The sequence below is a fragment of the Rhipicephalus microplus genome, chromosome 6, assembly GCF_043290135.1.
Source record: "Rhipicephalus microplus isolate Deutch F79 chromosome 6, USDA_Rmic, whole genome shotgun sequence".
In the NCBI taxonomy this organism is placed as follows: Eukaryota; Metazoa; Arthropoda; class Arachnida; order Ixodida; family Ixodidae; genus Rhipicephalus; species Rhipicephalus microplus.
In genome coordinates, this window is record NC_134705.1 from 76,455,745 (window position 1) to 76,480,645 (window position 24,901).

Sequence of the window (24,901 nt, forward strand, 5' to 3'; positions counted from 1 at the left end):
AAGAGTCATGTATCAGCGTCCCTACGCTATACAAAAACTGTGCGTGAAAACACGCTGACAAGCAATCAAGGGAACACAATCACCGCATTTTAATATTTGTTGGCTATTTCTTGTTTGAGCTCTCGAAGGAAGATTTGTGTGCTAGCTGCATTTGGTTAATAAGGTAATTCATAAATAACTGCTTACCTAAATTTATTGTATAGCCATAAAACACTCATTTTCAGTAAGTACCATTTTTGTCCACTAATCCAGAATTTTCTTTTTTTTCCTTTAGTGGAAAAAGTTTGCAGTAACCAACAAGGAAACAGATGCACCAGCAACAAAATGAAATGGTGTATGATCAGTGACAAAGGACGCTATACTGACTCATGTAGTAAGTGATCTTTAGAATTAGGTGCATCTGTGACGATATGCCACTGTGAATTTGACTAGTTCATTGCTGTGATTTGTTATGCTCGCTACAGCACAGCGGTTAACAAAACTACAAGGCGAGATGGACACACGTTGAAAAATCAATAATTTATATTTTATTAGGTGTTTCATAGTCTACACACACACCGGCGAACTGGTAATTCGACTTCGTTCGCTCAGTGAATAATTTGCTAGAATTTTTTGGCAACTTCGGTGTGTATGCACTAATTTCATCACCTGTCATTCGCGAATGTTCAGAAAACTATTAAAACAACCAAAAGTTTGCTTTTACAATTCAGGTATTGAAGAGTGAACGTAAGGACGAGTAAAGTCACTATTTTTGAAATTTGTAGTGAGAAAAAAAATGGTAAATGTGTAGATACGCAACCTTTTATGAAAGCTGCTCTAATGAGCATTCCTTTTCTCCTAAGCAAACACAGATGGCATTCCAAAACTTCACGAGTTGTGAGAAAATAAGGTGCTCTATATTGCTCAAATATTGTTTCTGTATCAAAAGGAGACAATTCATATAATGTCTCAACACTGATTTACTGTTAAACGGAATCAAATTGAAAAAAAAAACATCACACCATCTCCCGCTGAAGGGAAACATGAGTCGATGAAAAGCAGCGGGAGCGAACGCTTACAGTGGTCGCAGCGTTGACACTAACTCTAATCATCGCGTTGCGCAGCAGAAAAACTTGGGGATGTGCAAAGCACAAAGTGATGAACCGGTGTTTTCCACTGGTACATGCCAATCTCTGCTAATGGGCAATCAGAGACAAAAAAATTGTCAGATCCCACGTACAGTGGGAATCGACGATATGCAAAGCACGAATGAGGAAGAGTGATAGGTCACTTTAGAATCAGCACAACATCAAGACGCGAAGGCAAATTATGCCGTACATGGCTTCCATGCCATGATTATCATGTTTGAACGTTTCGTTTACCTTCGTCGTCTATTAACGTAACCTGATACCAAGTTTGGTACATATAGAGCAGGTAAAACGGTCGCGAGCGTGATGTGAGTGTAGCATATAGTCCTGTTTTACATAAAATCTGTATCAAGATTATCATATCTGGACGTGTCATTTACATTCCTCGTCCATTCACGTCACGTAATACCACATTTGGTATATGTGGAATTAGTGAAACGACTGCAAGAACGCTATGAGCGTAGCATGTAGTCATGTTTTGCATGAAACGCATAATATGAATATTAGGTTTGGACTTGTCATTTACCTTCGTCGTCTTTCCACTTCCCGTGATACCAAATTTGGTTCATTAGAAGCGAGATAAACGGCCGCGAGTGCATCATGAGCATGCATGTAGACATTTTGTTACACATGCATGTGATGATTTTGATGTTACGGTCTGTCGCTTGTGTTCGCAAAGCAGTCATGTTATACCATATTAGTTTTGCAATATACCATCTGAGTAAAACCACCGCATGAGAAGCAAGACAATGACATATAAATCTTGACATTTATGACATATATGTCGTGATTTTTATTTTATGACTATTTAGTTATGTTGGTCATACAGTCACGTTATATCATACCAAGTTTGGTATCGATAACGCTATCCAAACGGCCAGGACAGCTAAAAGTCCTAGGCGGCTAGATAGATAGATAGATAGATAGATAGATAGATAGATAGATAGATAGATAGATAGATTCAATGTCGCCGAAGTTTTTTAAGAAATGCTTCGCATTAAAAACTCTAATTGCACACAGATACCCACGGTCTGCTTTTAGTTACAGCGCCATCAGCAAACTTCCATTGTTCGACAAAGCACAGGAAAGGTGTCCTACGCGCAATACCTTGGAGGTGAGGATCCAGTGCCTATGTGTACAAATTGCCCAGTGGCCGGTTTAGCAGCGCGAGCAATTACTGTTTAAAGAAGTTAGTCATTTAAATGCGAAGCATTTCTTGGTGAACTTCGGCGACTTTGAGCGTATCTATCTATCTATCTATCTATCTATCTATCTATCTATCTATCTATCTATCTATCTATCTATCTATCTATCTATCTATCTATCTATCTATCTATCTATCTATCTATCTATCTATCTATCTATCTATCTATCTATCTATCTATCTATCTATCTATCTATCTATCTATCTATCTAATCTATCTATCTATCTATCTATCTATCTATCTATCAAGCCACCTACGACTTCTAGCTCTCCTGGCTGTTCCGTTAGTGGTATCGATACCAAAATTGGTATGACATAACATGATTTTATCACGGACATAAGTTACTAGTGATAACATGAAATAATGACGTGCATGTCATGAATGTCATAAATTACATTTCGTGGTCTTGCTGCTCTTGCGGTGGTTTCGTTTGCGTGATATGCTTCAAAATTGGCGTGGTATGACATGAAAGCATGGCGAACACAAGCGCCAGACCCTTACACAAAAATGATGACATCCGTGTCATTGTAAATAGGACTACATGCCACGAACATAATGCGCTCGCGGCCGTATCCCTAGCTTCACGTGTACCAGGCTTGGTATAAGAGGACGTAATGGATGACTAAGGAATGTGACTGGTGCAAACGTGATAATCACGACATGCGTGTAGTTTAAAAGCATGACTACATGCCAATCTGAATGCGCCAAGGCAGTTCGACGTGACCCGGCGGGTGTGCGCGCCAGCGTTCGGTCTGTGGCGTCTCACCGCCGATGCCACGCCAGGCTCCAGGCACCGATCTGCCTGCCATACACTCGCAGGTGTGTGCCGCGCTGCGTTGCTTTGACGCATGCGCGTTTGAGCACGTCCGGTGTCCTTTCGTCACAAAGAGAGGCAGACACGGTGCTGTCTCGGTAACGGCTGTTGGTGCGAAATGCAGCATGTCGCACATCGCACTGGTTGCCAGTGGTACAGTGGCTAGAATACAGTGGCTGTACCAGTGGGCCGCGCCGACGGACGCTGGTCGCGCCGGTCGCGCCTTGCGTCAGACTAAGTGCTCGCGTTTCGCTAGCGTAGTGTCGCTGCGCCCTGCGTGTGCGTGCTTCAGCGTTACCTTGAAGTATACTGAGCACTTCATAATGCGTTCGCCACCGTTTGTCTAGCTTCGCATATACCAAATTCGGTACTACAGGGCGTGAATAGACAAAGCCGGTAAATGACCCTTCCAAACATGATAAATATGATACGCGTGTCATGAAAAACATGACTTCATGCTACACTCATAGTGTGCTCGCGACCGTTTCACTAGCTCCGCATATACCATATTTGGTTTTACGTGACGCGAATAAACGACGAAGGTAAATGACACGTCCAAACATGATAATGATGACATGGAAGCCGTGTAGGCATAATTTACCTCCGTGTCGTAATGAAGTGCTGATTTCAAGGTGTTATATGAACCTTCCTAGTCGTGCTTTGCATATCATCGATTCCCACTAAGCGTGGGATCGGCCAATTTTTTTCACAATGAAATGCGATGTTTTCATGCCAGACAAGGTAAATTCAAGGTGTGCGTTCCGGCATCCTGATTATTTAAAAGAAATCGTCGGGCGTCTCATAAAAATTCTCAGGAGTCACCTTTAATATAGTGTGTGCTGAACGCGTCTCTTTTTGCCAGTCCTCTCGACGAATGAACCCGTCAATAAAACGGCAGCTTGGTACGTACTTTTATTCATGATGCAACATAGCACGCCTTGTACTTTGTGTGAGATTTGGCTCCTTAAATAATCTGGTAGTACAGCGTAAGGTCATGAGTACCTGGAACGCAACCACTTGCTGTGGGGTACGTAAAGCGTCTTCCGCAGCAGCGCTGCATAGAACGCTTGGGTCAATTCAGTGCAGCCATGCCCGATAAGAGGCCGTTCTCACGGCCGTTCTTACATTACGCATTGAACTTCAAAACAGCAAAGGTCAACGTGCGCATTCAGTGCACCCAGGAACGATGCTGAAAATCTACACAGCGAACGCCACGGCCTGACTTGTACTAAAGTGATTATTTGGATTAGTTGGTACATTATCAACGAAACGAAAAAACTGCGCGTAACACAGGACAGTGAAGACGTGGTCAGCGCTTCGTCCGTATTTTCCCTGTCCTGTGTTACGCGCTGTTTTTTCGCTCCGCTGACTTGTACGAGGGTAGCCCTAAACCTGGCAGTCGTGTTTCGTGCAGATCCCAGAGGTTACGTTATTACTAATATCACAATAGTGGGACTAGCATACGTCTTACGGCGGTGGCGCTGATAAGCATTAGGTATCCTTGTATCTCGTCCACCAGCTATCTATTTTAGTGAAATGCATCAAAGTACGTTAAACTGAAACTGTTGTCGTACGCTTTACTTGGCGCGTATGCAACATAAATTTGACAGCATGAGCAGCTTCTCCATATGCTGAACTCGAGGTGTGTATTAGCTCGCGCCGTTTTTCACTCTTTGCGCCACACTTACCACCCAGGCACTCGAGTTCAGTGTTTTCTCACGCCACGCTATGTCTGGCCCGGTCTTTACGGTTATCTGTGTGGTTGGACGCGCATATGCCTGCCCTGTGAGGTGACAATGTCTGCCGTCATACTACGGTTGCTCCTTTAAATATCTTTCTGTGACCTCGGGGGTATGACAGGGGTCAGTCTTAGGACTCCTTTTGTTTTAGTTATTGATTACCGACATCACTACGACTATCACATGATAATTAAGAATATTTGCGTACGATTTTGAGGTATATAGGGGTATCAATAGCAACTAGGCCAAACAGGCACTGCAAAACGATTTGTATTCGATTGCCACATGGTGTGAAAAATGAGGAATGTCATTGAGTGTGACAAAAATGTCCACGTCGCCTTTACCAAGGAGCCCTCGCATGACTGCGATCGTTACACAGTTACAAATTCCACTGTGCAGGAAGCCATAGAATACAAATATTTAGGTGGAGTTTTTACTGCGCATTGGAGGTGCAAAGACACTGCACTGAACCTAAAAACATACCTATAGATGCACGGAGTTTTCGGAAAGGGAACTTTAGTGGCTTGCCACAGACACACAGAGAGCACTTAAATTTACAGATTTCCGTAGTATACTCGACTATGCGTGTATCACACACTTTGGAAGAGGCCCCGCCGATCTAACAGTGGCTTGTGGCAGAGTCGCAGCCTGCCACTCTACGTTTAAGCCTGCGATGCCTGAAAGGCGTCAAAGTGGTACATTTCAAATTTTTGTGTAGACCTATCGACCTTACTGGATTACGCGTGTAGTGTAGAGTAACGCGTGTAATTACAACGGGGGTACCACAAAAAGTTAACAAAATTCAACTAAAAGGAAAACGAAAGGTACGGACGGTGAAAAGAACAGCTACAAAAAACAATGCTCTGAAATAACACAACAGGCACATATGTCCACAGCACTGTGTACTAATAAAATAACTTGACATGAAGAAACTACAGGACGTACAACAGAAAATTGTAAGATCGAGCTCCTGCATCGCCACTGCCCGTATGACGTAGACCACAAAACTACAATTATTTTAAGCTGTCTATAATAAAACGACTTGAAAAAAAAACTGAACAGGAATTTTCATATGAACTATATAGTGCCGTGGTGCGTGGAGGGGAGTTGACGGCGTGCCCCTGATGGTCTCGCCAGCTCAGGTAGACGATACGTGTGATTGCGGTGTCAGACGACTCAATTTCGTTACGTTGAATACTCCTTGCTAGCAGCCTACGTGAGACTCATGACACCAATGACCTCGCTCTTCGCCGGTTCAACATGAACTGCCGAAACAGTCAAACTATTTTCGGGGCACACGCATTCCCTTTGGTTATTTTCCCTGAACACGTGCGCGCCCCTTTTCGGCTCAGGTGCAGGGAAGACGCGCCAGCGCCGATCCCGAGTAGTTAGTGGCTGGAAGTCTTTTCGCAATACAAAGGCGTCATCGCTTACACGAAGGGGCTGCGCCAGCCAGAATTTGAGACGTTTGAAACAGCGGGCGTCTGCTTGAACCCTATGCGAAGAAACTCATTGATAAATTTGAAAAAAAAAGTACAGAGCAGAGCAGTCCGTATTGCCATTGGCAAATATGAAGAAGTGATTAGTATGACAGATAGAAAAAAATGGACTATCTGGCCAAAGAGAAGAATCCTGAGGGGATGAGAAGCAGCAGCGCTGCGCACAGATGGCGTCACAGGTTTAACAGCGCTAACATGGGTGCTGCGGTGAGTGCTGAAAGATTTGCTTGAAGTGATGGCTGGCGTAGGTCTTGCCGGTGACACGTACATACATGTTTCAACGCGTACGTTAGGCGCGCGTCAGGTTTACAACTTGCGAGACAGAGAAAGGGACAACTCGGAAATGAACGGGGACGGGGCAGAAAACTTGCAGGCGTTCGGAGTAGCCGACAGCGGCACGAGGGGTCATGGTAGTGTCACGTCAGATACGGCGTCGGAACAGCAGCTAGCGCTGCTCCAGCTTAAATTAAAAATTGCTGAGGCGGAAACGGAAAAGCAGCGTTTGATGCTGGAAAGCCAGCGGCTACGAGCCCGTAATGGGGCAGAGTCCAACGAGGGCGATGACAGCGTAGCGCTTGGTGGAAGGTCAGAGGAAGACAGGCGACTGAAATTCGCAAGCTTGTTAAAGAGTGTACTGGCACCAATGCCGAACCAAGAGGCGCTTGCGCCAATGTGGTTCGAGGATGTTGAGGCAACGCTCGAGTCGTATGAAGTTCCGAGCAAATGGTGGGCCGGGCTAGTTTTGCCACAGTTGAGTGAAAGGGCACGCGGGCTGCTGTGCAGGCTTACAGTAGAGGAGCGCAAAGCTTATGTTAAGCTTAAGTCAAGCATTTTGGAGGGTCTCAGGCTTTCGTCGGCCGAGTACAAGAGGTTGTTTGCGGGATCGAAAAAGGAAGAAAGGGAGTCTTGGAATCAGTTTGCCGTACGCCTTGAGAATTATTTCGACTATTATGTCCAGAGTTCAAAGGTAGGCACGTTCGAGGAACTTAAGCAGGTAGTCATCGCGGATCGCTTGAAAGAATGTTTGAGCCCGGAAGCGAGAGCGCATGTCATATGTAATCAACAGGAGTCCTTTTTGCTGCCCAGTGGCGTGGCTAGGCTCGCTGAGAGATTCGAGGAAAGCGAAAAGTGCAAGGCAGCACAAAAGAAGGCAAATGTAGAGGAGTGGCAAAAGAAAGCTAAAACAGCGGTAGATACACCCACGGACGGAAAAGGAAAAAAGCGATGTTTTGAGTGTAAGGGTGCCGACCACATTGCGAGGAATTGCCCCATAAGGGCTCAGGTGCATGGCAAGGCACTAGGCCAGCAGGACAAGAAAATGGCCCATTGGTCGTGAGGGTGACGACTTCTGCATTCGGGTCAAAAATAGCAATGGCAGACAAGTTGTGGCAGCGCAAAGAGCAGAAACAACCCTCACTGGAAACTTCAACGCTTAAGAGCTCAGGTCGATCATTAAACGCCGTGGTAGACTCAGGAGCGGAGGTGAGCGTCATCAGAAAGGTAGTGGTACCTCAGTACGATGGTACGGTTTCGCAGATAAAGTTGACAGGAGCGTTCGAACAACAGGTAACCGCTGAGTTGGCTTACGTGCCGCTCATAGCTACTGAAGGAAGTCCTTACGTGATGTCCAAGGCGGTGCAGTCGGCCGCGTTTTGTGCAATCACAGATAAGCTGCTAGACGGCACCGACGCGCTGATCACGCTCAACGATTACGCACAGCTTCTCGAGGAAAGGGTTAAACGTGACATAGTGTCAGACGAGTGTTCAGCAGTCGAGGAGACCGAAGCTATAGTAGAGCTGTCAGATGAGGCATGCGAGGAGCAACGGGCGATGGCAGGCGTCATAACCACGGAGAGCAACAGCGAAGGTTCTGAGCCGGTCAAAAGCAAACGACAGGAGTTTCGTGAGGCTCGGGAAGCAGACCCGGCTTTGCGAGATGCTTGGGCGCAGGCAAAGGCCGGAACGCATGGCATGCTCGCTCAAGACGAGCTATTGTATCATCAGGACCACCTCGCGGGTCGCATCTGCAAACAGCTAGTGCTACCATCCCACAGGCACAAAGAAGTGCTGAAAATGGCTCACGATTCACTATGGGTAGGTCATTTAGGAGAGCGAAAAACACTACAACGACTGAAAAGCTCATTTTACTGGCCGCAGGTGTCGCGAGATGTAAAGGAGTACTGTAGGTCGTGCCATGAATGTCGGGTGAAATCTCCGACGAGGCAGTTAGATAGGGTTTCGATAAAGCCCCTGGCCAGGCCCAGCGCGCTGCTTCAGACAGTAAACATGGACTGCATCGGTCCCATGGTACCCCCTTCGGCTACAGGTCACCGCTATGCTTTTTATGCTTTTTGTGCCGTAGACTTACATACCAGATGGCCAGAGGTGATTTGCCTCCGTTCCCTAACGGCAAAGGCTACATGTGACGCGTTACTGCAGATATTTTCTCAACACGGGGTGCCAGAGACAATTTGCTCAGATAAGGGCACCAACTTTACGTCGAGGTTGACACAGGAGATGTTGCAAAGACTTGGGGCAACTCCGAGATTTTCCACGCCCGATCACCCGCGAAGCAACGGCTTAGTCGAGCGCTGGAACGGCACTTTCAAAAGAATGCTTTCTCACATAGTCAGTGATCGTGGACGCGAGTGGAATAGGACGATTCCGTTTTTGTTATGGGCATATCGTGAGGTCCCACATGCGACTACAGGGCGGTCACCGTTCGAGCTCATGTACGGGTGGATGCCGAACGGGCCCCTATCCATTCTCAAAAGGACTTGCTCAGGAGACTGGGAAGTGCCAGAATCATTGGGTATGCCAGCAGCGGAATATCTTGCGAAGCTCCGAAGTATTTTGGAAGAAGCTAGCGAAGGAGCCGCCCGACAGAGTGAAGTCACTCAGAAGGAGTACGTAGGACGCTGTAACTTGAGGGCCACAGACAAACAGTTTGTCTCAGGGGACCAAGTACTATGGCTCGAGAAGGTCAGGGTAATAAAGGAGATCCCGGCTCCCGAAACAAAGGGACAGCTTCGTGGTTTCTTAGGGCTAGCCAACTATTATAGGGACTACGTGCCCGAGTACTCCAAAGTCGTTATGCCTCTGACTAACCCAACTGGCCGACGTATTTCGCAGAAATTACCTTGGAATACAGAGGCGCAGGAAGCTTTTGACAAGGTGAAAAACTGTCTAGTGCAGGCGTCCGTGTTGCAGGCACCAGACCCGGGGAAAAATTTTATCCTCGCCACAGATGCATCCGATTACGCCGTTGGTGCGTGCCTGGCACAGCAGGATCTGGTGGGCAAGGAGCGCCCTATCGCTTTTCTGAGTAAGAAGCTTAGCTCGGCTCAGACCCGATGGGCCAAAATAGAAAATGAAGCTTATGCAATCATTTGGGCACTGGGGAAGTTGGATGTTTGGCTGTTTGGCGCTAAAAGCAAGGTGATTACCCATCATAACCCACTCAAATTTCTGACTCTAACCACTCCGAAGAGCGCTAGGCTGACACGCTGGGCGTTGGCACTACTTAAGTATAACCTGGAAATATAACACGAAAAGGGGTGTCTAAACGCTAATGCCGACGCAATGTCGCGGTTAGCGACTCCTAACGATTACGCATAAAAGGGAAGGCGAGTTAAGGGGGTGTATGCTTTGTTAGCGCATGCGCGCGACGGAGTCAACGAGGTACGAGTGACAGTTGGTGCCTCACGTGTCGAGCCAGTGAACATGTGTGCATATGTGGTTGTGTTTGTGTCGCATGTCATAGATACAGTGCAACACAGTTGGAGGGAGGTTTTGGGCTCGAACTTCGTGCGTTCCCCGAATACCTTATGTTACCCACCCCGCGGCCGACGACCCCTCGCCAACAAGGAAGCAGGGCCACCGGAATGCGGGACGATGACTGTCTGCTGGCCACAAAGGACGCGACAACTCCGTGCCCCAAGGGGTTCAATTATGGCGCCTCACAGGAGACCAAGCCAGGCTGCAGGTGGCCGGTACACGTGAAAGGTACACGTGGAAGGTACACGTACGCGTCCGCCGGACAATCAGAATCAGCGGAGGCAACGGCATTGGCGCACGGGCCAATTGTATTGATGGCCTGTCAGCCCGGCATCGCGGGAACTTACTCGGAGGCGCTTTTTCACGACCCGGCAACGCCCGTCGTCGACCATTCCGGGAACCGGTGTTAAAGAAACCTGAGCGACGGCGGAGAACCGATGAGTGGGCAAGAGGCGGTGGGTCTTCGAGGTTGTGGCGAGGAGAGACACATCCGGGCGTTCCGATTGGACTGTAAGAGTGGTGCGTTATGATTGGACTGTAAGAGTGGTTGAATGGGGAGACAGGGGATAAAACCAGGGGTGCAGGGACAGTGAAGGGAGAGAAGAGAAACGAATAAACGTCTCTATATCCAGACGACGTCGGAGCGGTCGTTTCCTCAAGGTGCCAGCAGATGAAAAGTTCTCGTCTTCGGCTTCCTTGGCGGCAGCAGCAAATGTCGCGCAACAAGCGAGAGGCGAGTGGAAAGAACCAAACAGAACGTAACTGTCGGCGTCCGTGTTATTGGATCTGAGCAAAAAATCTTCCTCTTGCGCAAGCGCGAAGTTTAGCATCTTTGCGTGACCAAAAAATTGAAAAAAGATGCTGTAGAGCGGAAGAAGAATATGTGCCGCAGTGGGGGACGCCTTTAGCAAGAGGAGCCGAGCGCGAGCTGTTGCCCCGAGCGTTGTGTATCCTGCGTCGGTTCCTGCCGCCCGGTTCCCGCATCAATAGACCTGCTGTGCAAGCACTACTTGTGCCAATAAACCCCGTTCCAGAGTGGTGGAGGTGCGGGGTAACTCAACCTGGAACTCCGCAACAGGAAACTACCTGCCATCCAAGACATGGCTGAAGAAACCATCCAGAAAAGTACGACCCAGCCTCCGATGGTCATCGTTCCCACTGCGCTACGCGTACGCGATCCACCTTTTTTCAAAGGTACTGATGAGCAAGACGTCGAAGATTGGCTGTCGACATTTGAAAAGTTAGGCGCAAGCAACAAGTGGGACGACCCTTCGAAGCTGCAATATGTACCCTTCTACCTGAAAGAGGTGGCTAATCTCTGGTTTAACAACCACCAGTCGGATTTTGCCACTTGTGGTGCCTTTAGGCTACGCATTACCGATGTGTTCGGTCGCCCCGAGGTACGCAAGCTCCGTGCCGAACAGCGCCTACGGGGACGCGCACAGCTTCAAGGAGAAGGCTTCACAAGCTACATCGAGGATGTGCTTGACTTGTGCAAGCGCCTTGACCCTTTAATGATCGAGGCAGACAAGATCAAACATATTTTGAAGGGGATAGACGACGACGCCTTCCAGATGCTGCTGGCCAAGGGCCCACGTACCGTGTCCGAACTCGCCACTCTTTGCCAGAGCTTCGAGGAGTTGCGCAAACAACGAGTCATGACACGGCGTCCAGCGGCTACCGATGAAACTCTCGCGGCATTGAGCCTGGGTGGAGACCACAGCGCAATAATGTCCGAAATCAAACGATATGTGCGCGAGGAGGTGGCCCGACAGCTTTCGTGCCTGTCGTATCTACCGGCAACGGAACCCTCTTCTGAGCGTCTCGCGCCCGCCATCAGGCAGGTAATACAGGCGCAGGTCTCTGAGGCATTGCCGTCCGTCTCTCAGACAGCACCCGTCACCGCGCCATTGACTTATGCTGCTGTTGCTGCTACTCTACCACGACCTCCGCTTGGGCCGACTCCCCAGCCTGTACGAGTATCAACGACGCCATTTCCAGCAACACAACAGCGCTATAACGGAAACCCTTGGCGCACAGTTGACAATCGCCCGATCTGTTACGCATGCGGATATCCAGGTCACGTGGGGCGCTTCTGCCGCCGGCGCTTCGCAATGGGTCCGGCTGCACCTCCGACGTATTCCGACTACTCTTTACCGGCCCCGTACAACGCGCAACGAGAACTGCCACGTCAATGCGACCGACAATCAGTGGAACGCGACCCGTCACCAACCGAACTAGACCACCGCCCTGCTGCCGACTACCGATCATTCGGTCCCCGTCGCTCATCCTCACCACGCCGCTACCGTTCTCCGTCCCCTCTGCGTCGCCGACCGAACCCTGTAGAGACGGAAAACTGACTGCCGCAGCTCCGGAGGCACGAGCTGCGAAATCGGCGCATTGTACAAGTCCTCGCCCGTCCCCCACGAACGTTCTGGAAGTGTTTGTTGAAGGTATACGAACTCTTGCGCTTGTTGATACGGGTGCCGCAGTATCTGTGATGAGTCAGAAACACTGCCGTTCGATACGAAAAGTAACGACGCCGCCTTCCGACGTTTTGCTGAATACCGCGAGTGCGCAACCACTTCGACCAGTCGGAGCATGTACGACGAGAGTAAACATTCAGGACGTCCTGTACCACATCGAGTTTCTTGTGTTGACCACTTGTGCCCACGACGTGATACTTGGATGGGATTTTTTGTCACGCCACCACGCCGTAATTGACTGCACTCGCGCGCAGGTGGAATTATCTGTGTTTTCAGATGCGCCATCTACCGACAATGAGTGCACTCACCTGGGCAAGCTTCTTGTTGCTTCCGACGTTGATGCTCCTCCTCTTAGTGCCATCGTTGTCCCCGTCAATCGCACTGAATTATCCGGCTCTACCGTTGTGTTCTCGCCATCTGACGTTTTCGGTCGCCGCCACGGTACGTCTCTGCCATACGCCGTTCTGCCACCTCACCAGGATACTTCCGGAATTGTCGTTTGCAATCCTAGCTCATGCCCTCTCACCTTAAGAGCTCACGAAACACTGGGCTATGTTCATTCTGTTGATGACAACGTTATTGTGCCTATTGAGTCCCACGACCCTGGCCAGCAACTTCAACTGAACGCCGTTACTCCTCTCTTCACGCGGGATGACTACTCCTCGGATATCTTCAATTGTTCCATCGACAGCAAGCTTCCTCCGGATCAACGGGACCAGCTAATGACCCTTCTTCATGAATTCCGAGATTCATTTGACCTTCCTCAAAAGGCACTGAGTCAAACTAACACCGTCGCTCACACAATCTACACTGGAACGCACCCTCCTTTGCAGCAACGCCCCTACCGCGTATCACCCAAGGAACGAAGTGTAATTGCAGAACACGTGGATGATATGCTTCAGCGCGGCGTCATCAAACCATCTTCTAGCCCCTGGTCTTCACCTGCGGTGCTAGTGAAGGAAAAAGACGGTTCGATTAGATTTTGTGTCGACTACCGGCGACTGAACAAAATTACCCGGAAAGATGTATACCCTCTTCCCCGCATCGACGACTTGATCGATTGCCTGCAAGGTGCCGAATTCTTTTCTTCGCTGGACTTACGTTCAGGTTACAGGCAGGTTCCGATGGCAGAGTGTGACCGTCCCAAAACAGCATTCGTTACGCCGGATGGCCTATACGAATTCATGGTTACGCCATTTGGTCTGTGCAATGCACCTGCAACGTTTGAGCGAATGATAAACAGCATTTTACGCGGTCCTAAATGGCAGATATGCTTATGTTACCTCGATGATATTATTGTATCTTCTCCTGATTTCCCTACCCACGTCGACCGTCTGCGCACCATTCTTCAGTGTCTTACCAAGGCAAACCTCCAGCTTAACCTAAAGAAGTGCCGCTTTGGGGCTCGCCAACTTACGATACTTGGTCACGTCGTGACAAAGGATGGAATTTCCCCTGACTCAGACAAACTTCGAGCCGTAGCAGACTTTCCGAAGCCGACTTCACTCAAAGAACTTAGGAGCTTCATCGGCTTGTGCTCGTATTTTCGTCGTTTCGTCCACAACTTTGCAACAATAGTAGCCCCACTTACACAACTACTGAACGGTCCAGCTAATCTTTCTAACTGGACCCCGGCATGTGACGAAGCTTTCCTTACACTGCGCCGCCTACTAACGTCCCCACCGATTCTACGCCATTACGACCCAAGTGCCCCGCTGAAGTGCACACAGATGCCAGTGGCGTTGGTCTGGGAGCAGTACTCGCGCAACGAAAGCCAGGTATTCCAGAGTACGTCGTCGCATACGCAAGCAGCGCACTCACGAAAGCGGAGATAAGCTACTCCGTAACTGAAAAAGAATGCCTCGCAATCGTTTGGGCGTTAAGCAAGTTTCGTCCTTACTTGTACGGACAGAGTTTCGATGTTGCGACCGATCACCATGCACTTTGTTGGTTGGCGTCGCTAAAAGATCGTTCAGGTCGCCTTGGACGTTGGGCTCTTCGACTACAAGAATTCGACATTCGTGTCGTCTACCGCTCAGGACGAAAACACTCTGATGCGGACGCCCTCTCACGATCACCAGTGAGATCCACCGCAGACCTGCATTCGGACACCAACTTCTCCATCGCTCCCATTTCCGTCAAAAGCATGTCGTCTGAACAGCGGAAAGACCCATGGATAACATCTCTCCTTAACATTCTTTCCGACTCTCCAACGTCTGCGTACCCACGCGCTCTTCGCCGCCAAGCCACACTTTTCGCGATACGGGACGCGCAACTATACCGCAGAAACTACCACGCGGATGGTCGTAAATGGCTCTTGGTTATACCACGCCACATGCGATCTGATGTCTGTGCGTATTTTCATGCCGACCCACAACATGCTCACGCTGGTGTGTTAAAAACATATAAGCGGATCTGCCAGCGTTACTACTGGCGTGGTATGTACACTTTTGTACGAAAATACATTCGGTCTTGTTCATTATCCCAACGCCGAAAGACAGCTGCCCATTCACCCGGATTATTACATCCTCCACCGTGTCCGGCGCACCCTTTCGACCGCGTCGGTATCGATCTATATGGTCCCCTTCCTTACACTGCCACTGGAAATCGATGGATCATTGTCGCCGTCGACCATCTGATGAGGTATGCTGAAACAGCTCCACTACCTACGGCTGGTGCACGTGACGTAGCCAATTTCATTTTGCGACGCTTCGTACTGCGTCACGGGGCACCACGTGAACTGCTAAGTGATCGAGGGCGTGTCTTTTTATCCGAAGTTGTACAACTCCTTCAGGCATGCCGCACGGTGCACCGCACCTCTACAGCCTACCACCCGCAGACCAACGGTCTAACTGAGCGCTTCAACCGAACGCTAGGAGACATGCTCGCCATGTATGTCAATTCCGACCAATCAAACTGGGATGTCATTCTCCCATTTGTGACCTATGCGTACAACACCGCGACGCAGTCAACCACAGGCTTCTCGCCTTTCTTTCTTCTATATGGGCGTAAGCCATGCTCCACACTTGACACCATTTTGCCGTATCGTCCCGACGTCTCAGAGTTCAGCCCTCTTTCTGAAATATTCACCACGCTGAAGAGTGTCGTAAGTTGGCCCGATCATTCACCTCGAACAAGCAAGCATTCGAAAAAGACCGCCACGACCGCGACCAGCAAGTCGAGACTTTTGCCGTGGGCTCGCTTGTCTGGCTTCGACTGCCCTCCCACTCCCCAGGTCTGTCCGCTAAGTTTGCCCCCAAGTTTCACGGTGCTTATCGCGTCGTCGAACGTCTATCTCCTGTCACATACGTGATCGAGCCGGTCACGCCATCTACAGACAGGCGACGCCTTGGTCGTGAGACTGTCCACGTGAGTCGTCTCAAGCCATATCACGACCCACTCCTAATATCATCACCTTGACTTGCCAGGATGGCTCGTCTTCGTCACCGGGGTATTGTAGAGAGGAAGAAGAATATGTGCCGCAGCGGGTGACGCCTTTAGCAAGAGGAGCCGAGCGCGAGCTGTTGCCCCGAGTGTTGTGTATCCTGCGTCGGTTCCTGCCGCCCGGTTCCCGCATCAATAGACCTGCTGTGCAAGCACTACTTGTGCCAATAAACCCCGTTCCAATGCAAATAAAGAAACAAAAGTCACAGCTTTGCCGCAAAGGCAAAGCACTGAGCACGATAGAAAAGTCATGCGAAAAATGGTTAGCAGATCTAAACGTACCCCGCGATGCTCACGCAAAAATGACGCACAGAACGTACTCATAGGTACGGATGAACGCGAATAAGTATGTGAGTTCTTACTTCGCTGTGTCTGAAAAGCGCACCCTTTTCTCAAAGGGCGACTGTGCAGAGAATTCAGTGAATGCAGTGACCTTTGTACGGCCGGTAACTAAAACAGAATCGTTCTGGGGAATGCCCAAGGCGTGAAATTCTTCCTACCACGAGATAAGCGAGCACACGCGTGAGCGTCTACTTACCTCGTCTGCGGGGCAAAGTACGCGTGGGAATGAACACATGACCGCGAGTCGCCGTGTCGTGATAATCTGACGGCGTGTGCTCAATGCTTAATCTCGCTGGTAATGCTGAAAACACGATAGTTCCCTCGAGATCGACATTGCCAGCGGCAAATACTACATATGAATAGCATGCTGTTTCAACCGTTGTAGGAGGTGCTCCTTCGTGGCTAGTAGCTTACGCCACGCACTCACACGCAATATATATATATATATATATATATATATATATATATATATATATATATATATATATATATATATATTCAGCATTGTCCATACAATACCTATTGCAATAAGAATGAGAAAGTCGGGTTTCTGCGGAGTTCCAGCCCGGGTCGGTTGCGTAGCATGCAGGTGTTCTGCCATACAGCCACGCTTTTGCTTGTGAATAGAGTGAAACTAACTTTCTCTGCTTGGAAATACAGTGATGGGGACTTTCATACTTTATAAACATACACGTCCAGTATACATTATTCTCAATACAACATCAAAATTTGACACAGTAATGCGTTGTACAAAGCCTACGTTGTCATCGGGGTTCAGAACATCAGATTATCATTACGATTCGGTAGCTTAAAGCCACTCAGCCACTACAAAAGGCACACGCCGTACTGCACCATCAAGGTCACGTATTGGGCGCATAGCAACGTAGAAAAGATTTCACGCAGTAAGTGTCTGAAGCATGCCCTATATGAACGAATATCACTATCGCGTTCGGCTCATAAAGGCGCAGCTTGGGGGCTCCCAATTTTTCTTCAATTGACCTTATTTATATCGTTTGTGAATACATTGTTATGTGAGTATTTATATGTATTGTACGTTTCTTGCTATAATTCCTCTTGGCAATGCAGGTACCTAATATATAAAAAAGGCTGTGTCTTTGCTTTAGACATGCTTACATAGCTCTAGACTTTATACTTCTTCAGCTTGTAAAAAATAATTATCTGACTCAGCTGAGGAGGCCTCACAAGAACGCAGCTGATAGGTCTGAAGCTCAGTCGTCCGAGTTATCTGAATTAGTTAAGGGGTCGTCATGTGCACTGCTGTTTTTGTGCGCCGTCGGCTAATATGCACGAAATCTACCACTGCTGAAACAGCCAGCTCTCATCACACTCATCACTGATAGAACAGCAGAGAGGGCTGTTAGAATTTCTATACGAGGAATGACGCAAGTAAAGAGCGGCATGAAACTGATCCGTCATTCGTTTCTAGGTCTTTAACTTTCGATGCGAGCAGGTGTAAAACAGATTGCGCGTGCATTCGCAGTGCAAATGCAATAGCTGAAGCGTACTGCATGCAATTGAATATCACGATGATTTGAAGTGTCTTTTGTTCAATTTACAAATGATGTCACCGCTGTATACAGTTCAACTCATAAAAATTAAAGACTGTCTCTGTGATTTATGGATAAAAAAACTTTATTTTTCTTCCGGCAGAATAATGGCCCGGACTTAAGTCTTTCTAGTCGGTGCATTAGTGTGCCCTAATTTATGTTTTTAGTAGATGACTAACAACAGTTATACGTAAGTCATGTTCCTCAGTCGGCTGCGGCTCAAAATATCACCAATCTTTGTGCATGGTTGGCCTTCGGTGCTGTAGAGAGCAAAACGTAGGACACACAGGGGTGTCACAGCGAATAAATGCAAGATTGTGAGAAGTAGAACTCCTTTAAGTTAGAACTCTGAGAGCTAGATTAAAAATTGCAGAATGATGTGTTCTAGGACACCGTGTCCTAATGGCTCCTCTGATTTATCACTATCAGCTTTTCTTTAAAAAAAAGTTACACATATACACGCCAGAAGCCAGTACTTGTTCCTATACCACTTTTTTATTTCTCAGCGTCTTGATGAAAAAAAATTACAATATGTGCAAAGCTGATGGTGTTACAAATCATCGGTACAGGTGAGATAAATACACACGGTTCCCGCTAAGAATTCACAAAATTACCCTAAAAACATCTTTCTGTTCCATTTAATATTTTCAGTAATTATCAGGATGTTGTTTTCTTGTACAAGGCATTTTGCCCTCACAAAAGAGTATAATGCCCGTGTAATTATCCCCATAGCTTGGTTTAAAATTGACATCAAGTTCGCAGATGTATTTTTGCATAGTTTTGATGGAAGCTTCATACGTTAGAAGGAGCCAGAAGTGCACATAATTCAATGAAAACTACCACATGGTTTTGGGTAACAAAACTACACTTTATTTGAACGCCTTCGTAGATGACCGGAATTGCCACCCTTCAACACTCCCGTGGAAAATTTGCTATAGACGTGATTATAAGCCGTCTTGCCGAAAGACGACCCTTGGTACTTGCCTGTGCACCTGTGGTGAGTGCAATAATATTTTTATTGAGTATTATGAGCTTGTTTTACTGTTTTCCTGCGCGTTGGTGACAACATACACAGGCTACACCTGTCGCCAGTGGCACAGGTTTGCAGGAACTTTCATCATAATTTTTTGTTTGTTTTAGTTATTGGAAACGATGGTCTTTAGAATTCAACAGAACGTCTCAGCTTTTTTTTGCGAAGATGCGTTGAATATAACACGCCTTGGTTTGTTGGTACTCATTTTGTTAATGCTGGTCGCCCAAACCGTCATGGACATTCATGGTGATAGCATGAAAAATGTGTATTTTTCAAACTTCCCACGTCAATTTCCAACCTCAAAAATTCAGAAGTAAGATCAGGTTATACAGTGTGTTTTAATACGAAACAACAACATGTTCCTTTTTTTATTAGTACAGAAAGGTTTACAGCATCACTTTTGCATTTTCATAAGTGGAAACAATGCTAAACTAGAACACATGTAGAAAAGTTCTAAAGGGCATTGGTGATAATAGCTCCACAAAAGTTCATTCAACGCTGTGAAATAAATTATTCTGCCAGCACGCACTGCTTTGACTACCAAGAATTTTGCATATTTCATAACATAAGTTGAAAGGAATAGAAGTGGAGAAAAATGGTCTTTTGTGTCAGCAGGAACCTGATTAACAAGCTACGATTCAGAGTACTTGATGGTCAGCGGTTGCGTATTTATGTCCCACTAAAGAGGTGGTGATTTTGCGTCCATTTAAATTATTGGTTTATCACATTGGTTACGCAACGATTAGAAACATGTACCATGGCCTCCTAAGCTTCTCGCCTGTTCAATAACGAGTTATTACTTTTTTTGCTGAAAGAGAATTGGGTGCGCCTAAGCGTGGAGTTATCCTAATGCAGCACTTGTGGTTTTCAAAAAGGCACTCGCTCTGACTATGTTGGTCGAGTGCTCAGCATTCACCAAACAATATTTTTTTTAAATCAAACGACTGGCATGAGACGTTACTCAATATAATCGCAGCACAGAGTAACACTGAGGTCTCAAGAGATAATGTCGGCTGTGACCTAACCGTTCAGGTCGAAATTGCGCCAATATGACCAAAAATCAAGATGATGTAAACGAGAGAATGTAATTTTTTAGCTCGGAATCAGGCTCTTTCAGTCCATGAGCACTGTACAATTAGGACTAATGTAAAGTCTATTTCTCTTTTTTATCTGTGGGTGGGAATATATTTCCATGCCCCCCTGCGGAAGCTCTCTCAACTTAACGAGGTTTTTAACTGCTTCCAGGATTGGATACCTAGTAATCTTTCTGTTTTAGTGCGATTAGCTCGATTTTGATTGTGCTGAGTTGATGACGGAGGACACGAATAAAAGTCCTTTCAAGCTGTGCTCTAAATGGTAATACGGTTCATGAGAGCAGAGTACATGATTGCGTGCAGGTCTTGCCTTCAGACATTAATCTTTCCACATCCCCTTTTCGAGAAGCTCCCGTATTCTCTTGACCACAGTATTAGAATATTTAAAAAATAACGCACGCAGTATTTTGTTGCGTTCATAGGTAATGTCCTATCTTTCGCAGCAGTTGATGAAACAAATCGCGATAATAATGTCTGCATCTTGCATATAGGCTTACAGTGCTCAATCCAGAAGGAAAAGCTGAGCAAGACGTAAGAGACATTATTTTGTGTTTTATTTGTAGCGTAGTAACCATGGCAGACTAAAAAATTAAAATAAACAGAAGGAGCAACATCCCACATGCATTAGTCGCCCTGTATTGGGTTGGTTTTAACACAGCATGCAAGAGGTCATTGTGAAAAGTAACCAAGACAATAGGGGCGCACAGAAACGATCGTATGTCGCAGTGTTATAATTTGACGAATAACAGGTCGTGACAGCTATATTATCTTTCTTATGTCCTCTTTTGCAGTGAAAGGCTAAAGCGTTTGTTCCATCACCCCAAGCAATGGCATCCCATGCGGAAAATTTTCTACAATAAACATATTGAAAAAATATCTTTCGTGATCTTCATTATACCTTTCACATTTGTAAGTCACATCTCATAAAATTTTCAGCGCCCACAGAAGGGAAGAAATCAACAAACACGCAAAGGGCGCTGAAGTATAACTTATGGTTTATTCTGAAGCTGCAATCATGCATACGCTTAACCAGGCCACGCCGCCCAAGCCAAGCGCCAAAGAAAAACACATTAATAATATTACACGCATATATAGGCGATTACTTTTTAGTGTTCGCGAAATTTCTTCTTTGAGAGCATAATAGATGCAGCGACACAATGAACCCGAACTAACGAGGGAGTTTCGACGAGCTCCTACGCCTAGCCGTGCGCGGCTGTGCCGTGTCCGGGGAAAAGGGGATCCTGGGCGTGTAGCCGACGCGGGGTGATAGGACCTTTAAGGCCCCCCCGGCAGAAGGAACACACCCCTTTGGCCCCGGCTTCACGTAAGTGGCACCCCTGGACTGACTCAACAAGGGAAATCGGCAGTCGTCTTTCCTATCCCTTCCTCTATCTAGATATTTGTCTTTGCTATCACTTTTTATCTTTCCTGTCTTCTTTTTTCTTCCTTTTACTTCCAATTTTCCTGCCGATGAGGGTTAACCCTGTGCAAATAGTCTACCTTGGTCAAGGCGCATTGGGTTATAGTGGCGTGTTACGACTGGCGTCGGCAAATGTTTAGTATTTAGAAACTTGTAGCGTCCCCTCGTTGGGCACCATGGCGGGTGGGCGCCAACGCTGCTGAATAAAAATAAAAGAGGCATGCATAAAGCATTCCCCTCACTTAGCGATCGTACCGGCTTTAAGCGGGTATGCACTGATGACATAAACTTTTTCAACAGGCCAATAAAAACTTTGTCTCACTTTCATGTTATCCACTGTGAAAAAACTCGAAAGCAAGCCAGGACCGTCTCTCCCTTCGTAGTTGAGGTGTGTTACCGAAACTGTTGGCGCTGAATACAAGGTAACCAAAGTGACTAACGGAGACTTTCTCCTCGAAATCCGGTCAAAAAACAATTTGAAAAGCTAGACCGTCTCTCAGATTTCGGTGGCATACCAATAACCATAGCACCACACAGATCAATGAACACAACTCGCGGAGTGGTATCTGAAATGGACTTACTTGACCTGACCAAGACTGAACTTTTCGAGGGGTGGAAGACCCAAAATGTGACTAATGTACAGAGAATTATCATCAGAAAAGACAAAAAGGAAACACCAGCAAAACACCTAATACTCACGTTTGCTTCCAGTAAATCGCCAGAAACCATTCAAACAGGGTACACGAAAACTTCAATCAGGCCACACATACCAAAACCCCGTCGTTACTTCCAATGTCAGAGGTATGGCTATGGCTCTAAAAGCTGTCGTAGTCGCCAGACCTGCGCACAATGTAGAGCCCTGAGCCACGTGTCTGAGAACTGCGAAGAGCAGCCGCACTGTGTAAACTGTGACAGAAATCAAGCTGCATATTCACGTTCCTGTCCATACTGGAAGAAAGAAAAGTAGATAATAACAATGAAAGTGAAAGAAAACATTTCTTTTAAGGAAGCAAGGAAAAGAGTCTCGCCATTTTATGGCCCAACGTATGCTGAAGCGGCGCGTCAGGCCCGCGCCACTCCCTCGGCCGGCACATAGCAAGCCGGCGGTTGTGGCACCTGCCCCGAAGGCGGCTGTATTCCAGACTACTCCGCCTACTCTCGAACAAAGACCGGAGACTCCAGAGTCCTCAGTTCTCAAGTCCTCGCCTCACCGGGCGAGGCCCAGAATTCAAACAACCAGCTCGCACGTGCGGGCATCCAGTGCCTCCGAGGAGGCAATGGATACGTCGGTACCCTTGGTGTCGAAAGAGCGGCGTGGCTCCTTAGAGCGCGTGAAGCAAAAAAGCAAATAACGGGGCCTGGTGATGGCCCTGTTACTTGAATTTAAACTGCCCGCCTAAACAGCAACTCGCTCCTCGTACACACAGCACTACTTTACGTTCACGATGAGCACTCAAATTATACAATTGAATGTCGGAAACCTTCTCAGGAACCTTGACGATGTCCAAGAACTTTTACACGAACACTCACCAAAAGTGCTGTGTATACGAGAAACACACATAAATGCAAAACACACCAATTTTTATGTAAATACGCTATTTTCTGAAAAGACCGTGATGATGGCGTGACATCATCCGGAGGTATTGCCGTCAAAGTGAATCAAAGGATTGCATGCACACACTTTCAACTCCAAGCATCACTTGATATAGTGGCTGTTCGAGCTGTGCTTTTGAACAAACTCATAACAATTTGCACTCTTTACGTACCTCCAAGCTATCACCCACAAAAACATGAACCCCAGTCCTTTATCAATGAACTTCCGGAACCTTCTATTCTCCTTGGAGACTTGAATACGCATAGCAGGCTATGGGGCGACTCTCGCTGTGCTGCCCGAAGTCGACTGAGTGCACAGTTTCTTCTCTCTTCCAGTGCTTGTATTCTGAATAAAAAAGACTCAACCTATTATAACCTGGCTAACAATATTTATTCCTCAATAGACCTCAGCATAGCATCTCCATCGCTTGTGCCTCTACTTCACTGGAAAGCATCACTAATCCCTACGGAAGTGACCACTTTCCCGTATTTTTGAGCACACCTACATCAACTGAATGCCCACCACAGGTTCCCAAATGGCTATTAGGCAAAGCCGATTGGGAAGAGTTTTATACCGTCACTTATTTAAGCTGGCGCGACATATGTACTTATAGCATTGATGCTGCTGTCAACTGCTTCAATCCGTTTTTGATTGATGCAGCAACAAAATGCATCCCACAAACGAATTGACATCCTGGAAAACGACGTGTGCCACGGTGAAACTATGAGTGCAGAAATGCACGCAAGCAGCGAAACAAAGCATGGAGGTTACTTCGGAACTCACCGACAGTCGAAAATCTTCAATTCATTAAGAAAATGAAGTCTCAGGCCAGGCAAACGCGTCGGCAGGCCAGAAGAGAAAGTTGGCAAAAGTTTCATCAGGGATCAATTCTTATGCACAGGAGGCTAAAGTTTGGAACATGGTTGGTAGGGTAGCAGGAAAACAAGTAAACACACTCCCACTTGTAAACACATTGGGTGACACCTTGGAAGATCAGGCGAACTTCCTCGGTGCACACTTCAAGCTGGTGTCCAGCTCGTCGCACTATAATGACGCTTTCCAAAAATACAGAACAAAAATAAAAAAGTAAATACTCGAACACATATGTACAAGATACGAGGCGTACAACCAAGCTTTCAGCTTACCTGAGCTCCAAACATCACTGAACTCCGGCAATGACTCCGCTGTAGGTTATGACCGTGTGGTATTCCATATGTTAAACACGTTCCAATTGAAACACAAAAACCTTACTGTGCTTTACAATGCTATCTGGTTCTCTGGCGCATGCCTTCTTCCTGGAAACAAGCTGTTGTTTTTCCCATATTGAAACTGGGCAAGGACCCTTCTTCAGTGTCGAGTTACAGGCCAATTGCGCTTACAAGCTGACTGTGCAAACTTTTCGAAAAAACTGATGAACTGCCGACTTAAACACTTCTTTGAAACAAACAATTTGCCCGACCAATTTCAGTGCAGGTTTCAAGAGGGTAGATCCGCTACTGACCACCTTGTTTATATTGAGGCACAGATGAGAAATAATTTCGTTCATAAGCAATACTTTCTTTCTTTGTTCTTCGATATAGAAAAGGCTTACAATACAACATGTCGCTTTGGAATATTAAGAGACCTGTCGCATCTTGGCGTCTGCGAAAGAATGTTTACCATAATCGAAAGTTACTTGTCAGATCGGACATTCCGATTTCTTGTAGGCAGAATTCTTTCCCGAAAATTTGTCTAAGAAACAGGCGTGCCACAAGGTGGT

At 47.0% G+C, this 24,901-nt stretch overlaps 1 protein-coding gene across 2 annotated transcripts in view; it reads left to right on the forward strand.

Annotated features, from left to right (window-relative positions):
* LOC119167583 (uncharacterized) overlaps nt 1-21,004 on the forward strand; it is a 92,625-nt gene extending 71,621 nt beyond the window's left edge. For both annotated transcript variants that reach the window (XM_075866084.1, XM_075866085.1), the window contains 3 exons: nt 275-373; nt 18,891-18,998; nt 20,920-21,004. In XM_075866084.1, the coding sequence (XP_075722199.1) occupies nt 275-373; nt 18,891-18,998; nt 20,920-20,930 (218 nt within the window). In that variant the 3' untranslated portion in view covers nt 20,931-21,004. The remainder of the gene's footprint in view (nt 1-274; nt 374-18,890; nt 18,999-20,919) is intronic.
* Nucleotides 21,005-24,901: the final 3,897 nt, after the last annotated feature.